The 15,588-nt window shown below is 39.1% G+C and overlaps 1 protein-coding gene across 1 annotated transcript; it reads left to right on the top strand.

Annotated features, from left to right (window-relative positions):
* The first annotated feature begins 1,284 nt into the window (after positions 1 to 1,284).
* On the top strand, positions 1,285 to 15,161 carry LOC108547499 (uncharacterized). The gene is made up of 5 exons (XM_017900098.1): positions 1,285 to 1,397; positions 1,686 to 1,799; positions 11,432 to 11,554; positions 11,643 to 11,753; positions 15,082 to 15,161. The coding sequence occupies exons 1-5, from the start codon at positions 1,285 to 1,287 to the stop codon at positions 15,083 to 15,085; spliced, it is 465 nt and encodes a 154-aa protein (XP_017755587.1). The 3' UTR covers positions 15,086 to 15,161.
* Positions 15,162 to 15,588: the final 427 nt, after the last annotated feature.

Raw genomic sequence — 15,588 nt, 5'->3', positions numbered from 1 at the left:
TAAGGAAAAAGAAGAAATCATTGTGACCTTCTGCACGAGCGACGGCTGATCTTGCGGCCAATGCAAGTTGTATCAGCTTATCCTTACATAAAGTGAAAAAATAAGCGCTTTCTATCATCGAAAGCTCAGACACTCTCGACTATCGATCCATCGACATGCGTGAAAGTTAAAGAGGACAGAAATACATCGTAATCGCATGGAAATAATACCGATGCGCTTATTTTCGTACGAAAATCTCTAAAAACAGCCTCGTTCCGTTAAAATAGCATTCTGAGGTGCTGAAGAGAAGTCGTGTGCAACCTCGTAATGGCGATTAAACCTATTTTGCCGAGAACCGTCGAATACCACTGTGTGCAATAAATTTCCCAATTCCTAGATCCTTCCTTCGTTCTTCCTTCATCGAGGATTAGGACTTTTAACTAGCTAAACAGTCAGAAGAGTCGATGCTATCGAGGAACCATTAATCCTTTCAGCTCGATCGAAGTTTCTCCAGCAAATTTTCTCTTCTACCACGTAACAATGGCGTAGCCGATAAATGCTACTGTTTAATCGACACTCGTTAAATAATTCTTCGAGGCTACAACGCAGAAGATACCAAGCACCCTCAACTGGTTCGCAGACCGTCAAAACATTTCGCTTCAATAAACGTTCTAACACTTTCGTCAACTACCATATAACGATACGATAACTCTTTCTAACAACGCAGAATACTGCACTACATGGTAGTTATCGAAGTTTCCCATTGTCAATGTAATTCTTCTCTTATTGTTACCAGACCCCCGCGGTCCCCAATCGCGAGGACTTCTCTCTCTCTCTCCCTCTCTCTCTCTATCTATCTCTGTCTGTGTCTCTCGCTATCACGTGAACAATTAAAAGGACGTCGCGCACCGCAAACCAGATTAGGTATTTCTTTCCTCCGTGAACAGTGCGTCACGATAGAGCGAAAAACGGTGGGAAATGAGAAATTTCAGAAAATCAATTCGATTTATTCGATATCGATTTATCGCGTGACAGGCGAAAGGAACAGGCTTCGAGACGATTATCACGAAAGGGGGTGTAGTCAATGGCTTTTCAAGTGGGATGGCGGGGGGGGAGGTGTTCATCAAGAGTATATACGCGCACCAGAGCCTCGTAACGTTACAGTTTCAAGCAAGAACCAGACGAACCAGACAACTCGTCTCCGACACGATTTCCAACATCGATCAACGCATTTTCGTAAAAATATCGAGCTCGTTCCCGCGTACCAATCGTTCTCCTACGGTTCTCCACTATTCAACGTCAAGCATGAACTGCATTGCGGACAGAATCGCTTCCGGGAAGTCCTGGGTGGCAGTAGCGATCGTATTTGGACTGCTTTGCCTGAACGAAATCGCGTCTGCACAGCCAGGATACGACAGGTAGATATTGACATTTTTACTCGATTTTCGAGAAGAGTAAGTCGATCGAGTAGTGGTCGATCGAAGAATGGTCCTTTTTCCCATGGTCATTACGGGAATCTTTAGGTTTGGTGTTTTTAAGAATCATCGAGGTTTGAGACGCGTTTTGCAGTTGCGAAGATTTACATTAGTGTTTAGAGGCTTAATCGTTCGATCGAGAGTATCAGTGAATGGAAATTGGTGATGAGAGGCTAATGTCTATACTAGTTTCGAGCAAGGAATAATTTTGTTGGTATTGTCTCGTGATAGAGTTGCACGTGGAAACACTGTCGGTATCTACGACAGTCTGCTGAATTTCGCGAACCTGGCGAAGGAAGACATCGCGGGACAAGTGAACGAAGAAATATCGGGCAGCGTTAAAGAGTGAGTAGCCATATTTTGCATATTCGTGGCCATAATTCGCGCGATTAGACGAGAAACGTGTGTAATAAAGAGAGCAAAAGAGTCGATCGAACGAGGATAGATCGTAATATTCATTGATCGGAAATATAGCCTTTTCCCTAGAATTCTTTGAATCATTCCGATCAGAAAGAATCACTGAAAGCCTTTGAAATTTTATAAGAAATCTGGTTGTTAATTTTGAAAGTGGCCTAACTCCATTCTTGGTAAGAAAACGTATATTATTCGCTTAATAATTGTCATTATTTTAGTAGGAACTATAAATTCAACTCCTTTAGATACACTTAAGCAGAATGACTCGTTAGTATCCTGTACGTATATTTTTAATTGCATTGAAACACAAACTTGAATATCTCGATTTAAGTATAAATGGACTTAGGCCACTTTCCAAATAAACGGCTCAATTATTTCAAAGCGATGGAGCAACGGAGGTCATCGACACCGGAAGAGGAGCTAAACCGCTATCGAAGCATAAGTCGTGAATGAAACTGTTGCAGTTTTCTTGATTAAAATATATTTATTAAAATTAATAAACGTTATACAATGTATGTAGGATCTGGGTGGGTGGATGGACTAAAGTAATGTTGTTTTACTGCTTCTTAAAATACAATAAACTTATGCTTATATCATCGGCTACGAAACTAGAGACCTGCTACGGGTACTCTCGACTTTTACTTCTTAGACACTATCTTTAGGACCGTGAAGGACTGGTGCTGCCCGCGCCCTTGCATCCTTATTTAAGCATTCACTCTGTCCTTTTCCATACTTTTCATATACTTTTCCATACTTTCCAGGCTTTCCTGTGCAATCATACTGTTTTCCCACGCAACCTCGGTGGGCCCGGTACTTCAATCACTCTGCACGCATCTCTAATCTTTCACTCTAACCTAAGCATTCATTAAAATCGATCCTGTTGCGCGCGGTCTCTTTCGTTCTGGGTCCAAACACACTTGACATTCTTCCAGGGCCGTACTTATTCCAATCCCACATGTATAATATATTTCTGTATACAGTGAATTGCGTTCTCTTCTGCGACTCGGACAAGACTGAGCAAAAGAGAAAGAGAAAACAAACGAAGAGACGCATTGCCTCTTTCACACATAGCAATCACTCGCCGACACACGCACACACGTATCGTTGCCTTCCAACAGAAAGGAAAGGCAGAAAAATTTGGCAAATTAACCCCTTGGCTACTGTGGGCGCATATACGCGCTCAGAAATTTTGCTTTTGTGACACGGAAGAGGTATATAAGCGCTCAACACAGTTTGCTTTTGTGACACGGAGGGCGCATCTCTACCCAAAATTTTGCCGTTCTCGGCGGACATTGTAAAGGAATTTCTACCTGTGTGGTACGACCGGTGCGTTTCAATGTCTGCCATAGTCAAAGGGTTAAAGAAGCGAATCGAGTGAAGAAATCGTGGAGAAATTCTGTAATAAGGAAGCCAGTCTGCAAATACGAATCTCGGCCAGTTATGAATAAAATGGAAAGCTCTCGCGTCTCGGGTGAACGCGCGATGGTTCCGCCATGTTGTCGGAAACCGAGAGTCGACCTGGAAGACTCATGTGGAAGCTTCGCTAAACCGGAAGTGCCTGGAAGGAAAGCGAAACGGGCGCGCTCTCATTGGCCTCGTATGTCCGCTGTTCTCGTTCATCCATAACTAGCATGATTGGCGAATGTGGCTCGACTGATACGAAATTGTTTCATAAATACGCACACACGGGCCGCGTGGGTGGTGATTTCGCAACTCTCTACTGCGCAGTACAGCGAGCACGGGCATTTATATCGGCGATACGTTAGGAACGGGCCTCCAAAGTTGCACAATCCTCCATTTCCGATTAGCCTGGTCGTGTTGCCTCTCCGGTTATCGCGTTCTACGTAAAACCGGTTAAACCGATCTCGACATACGCTCCTCCGCCCTATCGTTGAACGAGGATTGCGAAAAGCGTCCACGTTGATAATCCCTCCGTTTATATGCCCTCCGTGTTTGGCAAGAAACTTTGTTTTCTCTGCTCGTTCTCTTCTATTTTTCAACAGACGGAACATGCAGCAATGGGATAGATCAGCATTCGCTCTTCCCGCCTCTGTGCGATCGTCCCGAGCTGCTCCAAGCGTGGATACTGATCGCGAGCCTTGGGTGCTGAGCGCTGGGTGCTGAAAATGAGCGTTGACACAAATTCTTCTCCTCCCTTGGAAGTACTTTTAACCCTTTGACTATCCCTGACCTATCTATTGACCTCCCTGAGCCTAAAGGCGCTCAGAAATCTTGCCAAAGGCGCTAAAAAGTTTCTTTTACTGTTAAATTTTAAGTAACGCAGAATGCAAAGTAATAAATGTGGGCAATTTTCAACGCTGCACATTGTCTTCCGGCGGAAGGAAGCCCTTCGTTGGAGTTCTAGGAAGACATCGCTCAGGTCCATGACAACAGCCACAGATGGGGATGTTTAGACCCTGAGCTGGGGCGTCTGGACCGGAGCTCAGCCGAAGAGGCTATGGGCACGCGAAGACGAGACCACGGAGTGGGAACACGCCCTATAAAACAACGAGGGATGCGTTTTTGGGGCACTATCCGAGCAGAGTACGAAGAGAATAAAGAAGTTACCCAGAAGCAAAGAGCCTAGTTTTACTATAATCCTTCCTACATATATAATTGTTTTTAAATTAAACTAATCGTTAAAAGAAAAGACACGTTGTTTCCTTTACCTGTCAATTTGACTGGTGTCCTTAGAAATAGGTATACAGATAACGTCCGTAAACCTAGTATCGTGAAAGGAGTCTTTATTTGGATGGTGTCACCCTTCATCGGGATCTATGTTTGCTTTTTACTACAATCCTTCCTACATATATAATTGTTTTTAAATTAGACTAATCGTTAAAAGAAAAGACACGTTGTTTCCTATACCTGTCAATTTGACTGGTGTCCTTAGAAATAGGTATACAGATAGCGTCCGTAAACCTAGTATCGTGAAAGGAGTCTTTATTTGGATGGTGTCACCCTTCATCGGGATCTATGTTTGCTTTTTACTACAATCCTTCCTACATATATAATTGTTTTTAAATTAGACTAATCGTTAAAAGAAAAGACACGTTGTTTCCTTTACCTGTCAATTTGACTGGTGTCCTTAGAAATAGGTATACAGATAGCGTCCGTAAACCTAGTATCGTGAAAGGAGTCTTTATTTGGATGGTGTCACCCTTCATCGGGATCTATGTTTGCTTTTTACTACAATCCTTCCTACATATATAATTGTTTTTAAATTAGACTAATCGTTAAAAGAAAAGACACGTTGTTTCCTTTACCTGTCAATTTGACTGGTGTCCTTAGAAATAGGTATACAGATAGCGTCCGTAAACCTAGTATCGTGAAAGGAGTCTTTATTTGGATGGTGTCACCCTTCATCGGGATCTATGTTTGCTTTTTACTACAATCCTTCCTACATATATAATTGTTTTTAAATTAGACTAATCGTTAAAAGAAAAGACACGTTGTTTCCTTTACCTGTCAATTTGACTGGTGTCCTTAGAAATAGGTATACAGATAGCGTCCGTAAACCTAGTATCGTGAAAGGAGTCTTTATTTGGATGGTGTCACCCTTCATCGGGATCTATGTTTGCTTTTTACTACAATCCTTCCTACATATATAATTGTTTTTAAATTAGACTAATCGTTAAAAGAAAAGACACGTTGTTTCCTTTACCTGTCAATTTGACTGGTGTCCTTAGAAATAGGTATACAGATAGCGTCCGTAAACCTAGTATCGTGAAAGGAGTCTTTATTTGGATGGTGTCACCCTTCATCGGGATCTATGTTTGCTTTTTACTACAATCCTTCCTACATATATAATTGTTTTTAAATTAGACTAATCGTTAAAAGAAAAGACACGTTGTTTCCTTTACCTGTCAATTTGACTGGTGTCCTTAGAAATAGGTATACAGATAGCGTCCGTAAACCTAGTATCGTGAAAGGAGTCTTTATTTGGATGGTGTCACCCTTCATCGGGATCTATGTTTGCTTTTTACTACAATCCTTCCTACATATATAATTGTTTTTAAATTAGACTAATCGTTAAAAGAAAAGACACGTTGTTTCCTTTACCTGTCAATTTGACTGGTGTCCTTAGAAATAGGTATACAGATAGCGTCCGTAAACCTAGTATCGTGAAAGGAGTCTTTATTTGGATGGTGTCACCCTTCATCGGGATCTATGTTTGCTTTTTACTACAATCCTTCCTACATATATAATTGTTTTTAAATTAGACTAATCGTTAAAAGAAAAGACACGTTGTTTCCTTTACCTGTCAATTTGACTGGTGTCCTTAGAAATAGGTATACAGATAGCGTCCGTAAACCTAGTATCGTGAAAGGAGTCTTTATTTGGATGGTGTCACCCTTCATCGGGATCTATGTTTGCTTTTTACTACAATCCTTCCTACATATATAATTGTTTTTAAATTAGACTAATCGTTAAAAGAAAAGACACGTTGTTTCCTTTACCTGTCAATTTGACTGGTGTCCTTAGAAATAGGTATACAGATAGCGTCCGTAAACCTAGTATCGTGAAAGGAGTCTTTATTTGGATGGTGTCACCCTTCATCGGGATCTATGTTTGCTTTTTACTACAATCCTTCCTACATATATAATTGTTTTTAAATTAGACTAATCGTTAAAAGAAAAGACACGTTGTTTCCTTTACCTGTCAATTTGACTGGTGTCCTTAGAAATAGGTATACAGATAGCGTCCGTAAACCTAGTATCGTGAAAGGAGTCTTTATTTGGATGGTGTCACCCTTCATCGGGATCTATGTTTGCTTTTTACTACAATCCTTCCTACATATATAATTGTTTTTAAATTAGACTAATCGTTAAAAGAAAAGACACGTTGTTTCCTTTACCTGTCAATTTGACTGGTGTCCTTAGAAATAGGTATACAGATAGCGTCCGTAAACCTAGTATCGTGAAAGGAGTCTTTATTTGGATGGTGTCACCCTTCATCGGGATCTATGTTTGCTTTTTACTACAATCCTTCCTACATATATAATTGTTTTTAAATTAGACTAATCGTTAAAAGAAAAGACACGTTGTTTCCTTTACCTGTCAATTTGACTGGTGTCCTTAGAAATAGGTATACAGATAGCGTCCGTAAACCTAGTATCGTGAAAGGAGTCTTTATTTGGATGGTGTCACCCTTCATCGGGATCTATGTTTGCTTTTTACTACAATCCTTCCTACATATATAATTGTTTTTAAATTAGACTAATCGTTAAAAGAAAAGACACGTTGTTTCCTTTACCTGTCAATTTGACTGGTGTCCTTAGAAATAGGTATACAGATAGCGTCCGTAAACCTAGTATCGTGAAAGGAGTCTTTATTTGGATGGTGTCACCCTTCATCGGGATCTATGTTTGCTTTTTACTACAATCCTTCCTACATATATAATTGTTTTTAAATTAGACTAATCGTTAAAAGAAAAGACACGTTGTTTCCTTTACCTGTCAATTTGACTGGTGTCCTTAGAAATAGGTATACAGATAGCGTCCGTAAACCTAGTATCGTGAAAGGAGTCTTTATTTGGATGGTGTCACCCTTCATCGGGATCTATGTTTGCTTTTTACTACAATCCTTCCTACATATATAATTGTTTTTAAATTAGACTAATCGTTAAAAGAAAAGACACGTTGTTTCCTTTACCTGTCAATTTGACTGGTGTCCTTAGAAATAGGTATACAGATAGCGTCCGTAAACCTAGTATCGTGAAAGGAGTCTTTATTTGGATGGTGTCACCCTTCATCGGGATCTATGTTTGCTTTTTACTACAATCCTTCCTACATATATAATTGTTTTTAAATTAGACTAATCGTTAAAAGAAAAGACACGTTGTTTCCTTTACCTGTCAATTTGACTGGTGTCCTTAGAAATAGGTATACAGATAGCGTCCGTAAACCTAGTATCGTGAAAGGAGTCTTTATTTGGATGGTGTCACCCTTCATCGGGATCTATGTTTGCTTTTTACTACAATCCTTCCTACATATATAATTGTTTTTAAATTAGACTAATCGTTAAAAGAAAAGACACGTTGTTTCCTTTACCTGTCAATTTGACTGGTGTCCTTAGAAATAGGTATACAGATAGCGTCCGTAAACCTAGTATCGTGAAAGGAGTCTTTATTTGGATGGTGTCACCCTTCATCGGGATCTATGTTTGCTTTTTACTACAATCCTTCCTACATATATAATTGTTTTTAAATTAGACTAATCGTTAAAAGAAAAGACACGTTGTTTCCTTTACCTGTCAATTTGACTGGTGTCCTTAGAAATAGGTATACAGATAGCGTCCGTAAACCTAGTATCGTGAAAGGAGTCTTTATTTGGATGGTGTCACCCTTCATCGGGATCTATGTTTGCTTTTTACTACAATCCTTCCTACATATATAATTGTTTTTAAATTAGACTAATCGTTAAAAGAAAAGACACGTTGTTTCCTTTACCTGTCAATTTGACTGGTGTCCTTAGAAATAGGTATACAGATAGCGTCCGTAAACCTAGTATCGTGAAAGGAGTCTTTATTTGGATGGTGTCACCCTTCATCGGGATCTATGTTTGCTTTTTACTACAATCCTTCCTACATATATAATTGTTTTTAAATTAGACTAATCGTTAAAAGAAAAGACACGTTGTTTCCTTTACCTGTCAATTTGACTGGTGTCCTTAGAAATAGGTATACAGATAGCGTCCGTAAACCTAGTATCGTGAAAGGAGTCTTTATTTGGATGGTGTCACCCTTCATCGGGATCTATGTTTGCTTTTTACTACAATCCTTCCTACATATATAATTGTTTTTAAATTAGACTAATCGTTAAAAGAAAAGACACGTTGTTTCCTTTACCTGTCAATTTGACTGGTGTCCTTAGAAATAGGTATACAGATAGCGTCCGTAAACCTAGTATCGTGAAAGGAGTCTTTATTTGGATGGTGTCACCCTTCATCGGGATCTATGTTTGCTTTTTACTACAATCCTTCCTACATATATAATTGTTTTTAAATTAGACTAATCGTTAAAAGAAAAGACACGTTGTTTCCTTTACCTGTCAATTTGACTGGTGTCCTTAGAAATAGGTATACAGATAGCGTCCGTAAACCTAGTATCGTGAAAGGAGTCTTTATTTGGATGGTGTCACCCTTCATCGGGATCTATGTTTGCTTTTTACTACAATCCTTCCTACATATATAATTGTTTTTAAATTAGACTAATCGTTAAAAGAAAAGACACGTTGTTTCCTTTACCTGTCAATTTGACTGGTGTCCTTAGAAATAGGTATACAGATAGCGTCCGTAAACCTAGTATCGTGAAAGGAGTCTTTATTTGGATGGTGTCACCCTTCATCGGGATCTATGTTTGCTTTTTACTACAATCCTTCCTACATATATAATTGTTTTTAAATTAGACTAATCGTTAAAAGAAAAGACACGTTGTTTCCTTTACCTGTCAATTTGACTGGTGTCCTTAGAAATAGGTATACAGATAGCGTCCGTAAACCTAGTATCGTGAAAGGAGTCTTTATTTGGATGGTGTCACCCTTCATCGGGATCTATGTTTGCTTTTTACTACAATCCTTCCTACATATATAATTGTTTTTAAATTAGACTAATCGTTAAAAGAAAAGACACGTTGTTTCCTTTACCTGTCAATTTGACTGGTGTCCTTAGAAATAGGTATACAGATAGCGTCCGTAAACCTAGTATCGTGAAAGGAGTCTTTATTTGGATGGTGTCACCCTTCATCGGGATCTATGTTTGCTTTTTACTACAATCCTTCCTACATATATAATTGTTTTTAAATTAGACTAATCGTTAAAAGAAAAGACACGTTGTTTCCTTTACCTGTCAATTTGACTGGTGTCCTTAGAAATAGGTATACAGATAGCGTCCGTAAACCTAGTATCGTGAAAGGAGTCTTTATTTGGATGGTGTCACCCTTCATCGGGATCTATGTTTGCTTTTTACTACAATCCTTCCTACATATATAATTGTTTTTAAATTAGACTAATCGTTAAAAGAAAAGACACGTTGTTTCCTTTACCTGTCAATTTGACTGGTGTCCTTAGAAATAGGTATACAGATAGCGTCCGTAAACCTAGTATCGTGAAAGGAGTCTTTATTTGGATGGTGTCACCCTTCATCGGGATCTATGTTTGCTTTTTACTACAATCCTTCCTACATATATAATTGTTTTTAAATTAGACTAATCGTTAAAAGAAAAGACACGTTGTTTCCTTTACCTGTCAATTTGACTGGTGTCCTTAGAAATAGGTATACAGATAGCGTCCGTAAACCTAGTATCGTGAAAGGAGTCTTTATTTGGATGGTGTCACCCTTCATCGGGATCTATGTTTGCTTTTTACTACAATCCTTCCTACATATATAATTGTTTTTAAATTAGACTAATCGTTAAAAGAAAAGACACGTTGTTTCCTTTACCTGTCAATTTGACTGGTGTCCTTAGAAATAGGTATACAGATAGCGTCCGTAAACCTAGTATCGTGAAAGGAGTCTTTATTTGGATGGTGTCACCCTTCATCGGGATCTATGTTTGCTTTTTACTACAATCCTTCCTACATATATAATTGTTTTTAAATTAGACTAATCGTTAAAAGAAAAGACACGTTGTTTCCTTTACCTGTCAATTTGACTGGTGTCCTTAGAAATAGGTATACAGATAGCGTCCGTAAACCTAGTATCGTGAAAGGAGTCTTTATTTGGATGGTGTCACCCTTCATCGGGATCTATGTTTGCTTTTTACTACAATCCTTCCTACATATATAATTGTTTTTAAATTAGACTAATCGTTAAAAGAAAAGACACGTTGTTTCCTTTACCTGTCAATTTGACTGGTGTCCTTAGAAATAGGTATACAGATAGCGTCCGTAAACCTAGTATCGTGAAAGGAGTCTTTATTTGGATGGTGTCACCCTTCATCGGGATCTATGTTTGCTTTTTACTACAATCCTTCCTACATATATAATTGTTTTTAAATTAGACTAATCGTTAAAAGTTTTCGAGCAAGGAATAATTTTGTTGGTATTGTCTCGTGATAGAGTTGCACGTGGAAACACTGTCGGTATCTACGACAGTCTGCTGAATTTCGCGAACCTGGCGAAGGAAGACATCGCGGGACAAGTGAACGAAGAAATATCGGGCAGCGTTAAAGAGTGAGTAGCCATATTTTGCATATTCGTGGCCATAATTCGCGCGATTAGACGAGAAACGTGTGTAATAAAGAGAGCAAAAGAGTCGATCGAACGAGGATAGATCGTAATATTCATTGATCGGAAATATAGCCTTTTCCCTAGAATTCTTTGAATCATTCCGATCAGAAAGAATCACTGAAAGCCTTATCCCTAAAATTCTTTGAATCGTTCCGATGAGAGAGAATCACCGAAAAAGATTTTTCTCGATGAAGCTATTACTGCTAATATCGTGATAAACTGACACACTTGTGATTGGAAAATAAAATTCTCAAGTTAAGCGATGAACAGACTTGGCAGAGAGATTGACCCTAACCACAGTTGTTTCTTTAACAAATTTTGTATCGCATACGCAGACGACAGAAACGATTATCGGATCAGAGGCGAGCAGAGCTAGAGACCCTGATGGCTCTTTCGAAAATGACGGGGAAATTGGTGAACGTGATTAGGGGAGGTCGTCAGCTGGAAGCGAATAAGAAGTGTGTATAAATTGCGTCTCTCAATAAACACCACCTCTGGATTACTTTTCCTTACGTTTCTTCATCTTTCTCTTATTCTCTTTGCCAGTGGTCGCAAGAAGAGGTCGATCTTTGACATAAACGTGAGGAACCTGCAGAAACTCTTCCGGATGTCCGAAAAACTAGGATACAAAGGAAACGGGGCATACCCTGTTATTAGGTAAGCGACTTGAATTTTCCATTTAGTCAACGAGTATGTAAATTGGAAAATTGATGGTTATTAAAGAATCGAAATACGAGCATCGAGATTTAAATACCATTTGCATACGTACATTTCTGAGAAAGCTCGATCTTCCTAGAAAAGAGTTGCATCTACGCGTATCGGTCTTCCCGGATCATTCTGAACTTGCAACAGTGGGACAGAGGGAAATTAATAGCAAGCTTCGTCATAGTGATCACGTGCCTGATTCTCCGTGGCGCATTCGATGTCCGTTTGTCGTGGTTACGATCGCTATGACGCTGTTGAATAGAAAGTGCCGAATGCTCGATCTTGAAAAGAAATCTGCGCGAGATGTACTGCGCCACGAGACCGATTTTGTTTCTTCTTTCTTTTTCTTGTCGTTCTATCGATAAGATCACATTCACGTATACGAAATTCGCGATGCGAACGCGTGCATGTGTAACGAGACTCGTAAACGTGATGTAAGATGAGCGTAATGTTGGTACAGATAAGTCATTGTCGAACCGAAACGAACTCGCGCCATCTTATCTGACGTGGATGTGTCGCAATCGTGCCGATTCGCATCAGAAATAATTCGATGATAGCGCGTCTAATGATAGAAGATACTCTTGCTGGCACGCGCAGCGATTCGATCCTTCATCCTTCGTTATTCCCCGCGGTGCTCGGCCATCTTGATTACGCGAAGATCATAGCTCTGATGTGCTCTGTGTCCTCTGATGTGCTCTGTGTCCTCTGATGTGCTCTGTGTCCTCTGATATGCTCTGTGTCTTCTGATAGCTCTGATGTTGCGAGATTGCAAAGTCCTTAAGATAGTGTATATACTACTTTCTCATGGCACTTGTACTGCTATGATAATTGGATCGTCGTGTTTTTACCTGGAAATTCTGTAAGCTTACGTCTGTTTCGATGAAACTTCAGGTGAAAAGATAAATTGCTCACCTGTAAATAACAATAGGTTCGAGTCAGGTTTAAGTTAGGTTCAAATCTCTTATGGCGTCTCTTGTTGAACTTATGTTGAATTTAATACAACGTTGCTGACACTATAGTAATTGTTAATAGTAAATGTTGATAGTAATTACCAATAGTAATTAGAGCTAAATGTGGATATGTGCTAACATAATATCTGTCGTGGATGATATTTAAAATTTGAATTGCTGATACTGCTGATATTTTTGTTCAATGTTAAATTTGGTTTAGTATTTTAAATTTAGTAGTTAGGGATAAGGATGGTATTTTTGAATTTACCGATTAAGAGTCGACTTTGTTTTCGCCGTGGATTAATGACTCTGAGCTTTTTCCAAACAGTGAAATAGCGCGAAAATATTTGTATTCTCGAGTACTATTGCTGGACTTCATTCAGAAAATTGCGTGTAGAGGTTTCGTGTCAGCAAGAGTTCAATTTGTAGCTAACTCCGTCGGATGAACCTGATAACCCGACATGTCTGTAGTATTTAGATACGGTCAAATAGTATAGACCTACTTGCAGTAATTGACTTGCTTTTTCATTGATATTTCATTGTCGATAACATGGCAGAATTAAAATAATCAACGGAATATTGATTTTCCAACTGATTCAAAATGGCGTAAAATAAGCGAGAAATGTTTTCTCTCTTTTTACTGACAATACTCTTTCAGTAAGGATACAATGCAAATTGTATATCTTTGTACTCTTCGTTCTTTATTACGTATTCGCATATACGCGCTCAGAAATTTTGCTTTTGTGACACGGAAGAGGTATATAAGCGCTCAACACAGTTTGCTTTTGTGACACGGAGGGCGCATCTCTACCCAAAATTTTGCCGTTCTCGGCGGACATTGTAAAGGAATTTCTACCTGTGTGGTACGACCGGTGCGTTTCAATGTCTGCCATAGTCAAAGGGTTAAAGAAGCGAATCGAGTGAAGAAATCGTGGAGAAATTCTGTAATAAGGAAGCCAGTCTGCAAATACGAATCTCGGCCAGTTATGAATAAAATGGAAAGCTCTCGCGTCTCGGGTGAACGCGCGATGGTTCCGCCATGTTGTCGGAAACCGAGAGTCGACCTGGAAGACTCATGTGGAAGCTTCGCTAAACCGGAAGTGCCTGGAAGGAAAGCGAAACGGGCGCGCTCTCATTGGCCTCGTATGTCCGCTGTTCTCGTTCATCCATAACTAGCATGATTGGCGAATGTGGCTCGACTGATACGAAATTGTTTCATAAATACGCACACACGGGCCGCGTGGGTGGTGATTTCGCAACTCTCTACTGCGCAGTACAGCGAGCACGGGCATTTATATCGGCGATACGTTAGGAACGGGCCTCCAAAGTTGCACAATCCTCCATTTCCGATTAGCCTGGTCGTGTTGCCTCTCCGGTTATCGCGTTCTACGTAAAACCGGTTAAACCGATCTCGACATACGCTCCTCCGCCCTATCGTTGAACGAGGATTGCGAAAAGCGTCCACGTTGATAATCCCTCCGTTTATATGCCCTCCGTGTTTGGCAAGAAACTTTGTTTTCTCTGCTCGTTCTCTTCTATTTTTCAACAGACGGAACATGCAGCAATGGGATAGATCAGCATTCGCTCTTCCCGCCTCTGTGCGATCGTCCCGAGCTGCTCCAAGCGTGGATACTGATCGCGAGCCTTGGGTGCTGAGCGCTGGGTGCTGAAAATGAGCGTTGACAAATTCTTCTCCTCCCTTGGAAGTACTTTTAACCCTTTGACTATCCCTGACCTATCTATTGACCTCCCTGAGCCTAAAGGCGCTCAGAAATCTTGCCAAAGGCGCTAAAAAGTTTCTTTTACTGTTAAATTTTAAGTAACGCAGAATGCAAAGTAATAAATGTGGGCAATTTTCAACGCTGCACATTGTCTTCCGGCGGAAGGAAGCCCTTCGTTGGAGTTCTAGGAAGACATCGCTCAGGTCCATGACAACAGCCACAGATGGGGATGTTTAGACCCTGAGCTGGGGCGTCTGGACCGGAGCTCAGCCGAAGAGGCTATAATAATCAACGGAATATTGATTTTCCAACTGATTCAAAATGGCGTAAAATAAGCGAGAAATGTTTTCTCTCTTTTTACTGACAATACTCTTTCAGTAAGGATACAATGCAAATTGTATATCTTTGTACTCTTCGTTCTTTATTACGTATATTTTTTAAATATATACATACAAAATATTATATAAAGTATGTTCTTAAAATTATCTACGATTTATTGTTCATATTCCGGCAGCTTTATTGTTCTGAAAAATTATTTATTTATTTTATGTGGTTAACTGTTATGAATAACTTTTTTTAATATATCGCTTTTTTGTTTGTTCTTTGCAGTTGAGGTTTCGTGAAAATGCAGAAAAGATTCGCGTGAATCTAATTTTCCAAGAAGATACATCGAATCAGAAAAGGATGACCCTGGCATGAAAATAGAGAAATTTGATGTATCGATTCGTTACATTGCGAAATTATCAACGAATCCCGAATTAGGCGTTTTGTTAAAAATTGACATCTGCAGTATAGTTCAAGGGAATAATACAAAGCATTGTTACTAAAGTTATTTATTTAATGTAATGAAAAACTGATACGAATTGTTTTGTAAGATATGTTTTAGTATTCTTTTTTTATACTCTAATAATAAATTTATACAATCTAGTATAATTTATTTATTTATTTATTATAGCTTTATACAGTATCTTAAGTTGGTAAGATATGAAATTAACTCTATTGATAATAATTTTCAATACAGAATGATTTATTGACAATATCATTTATTGATTTATTTAAAATGCAGAAAAATTAATTTCATAAATATGATAAATTGTAAGGATTTAAATATTTAAG

This window comes from Eufriesea mexicana, unplaced genomic scaffold (genome assembly GCF_001483705.2).
Source record: "Eufriesea mexicana isolate 0111107269 unplaced genomic scaffold, ASM148370v2 scaffold4744748252, whole genome shotgun sequence".
NCBI lineage: Eukaryota > Metazoa > Arthropoda > Insecta > Hymenoptera > Apidae > Eufriesea > Eufriesea mexicana.
Note: the sequence above shows the minus strand (reverse complement) of the source record. Positions and strands in the feature narration are given on the sequence as shown.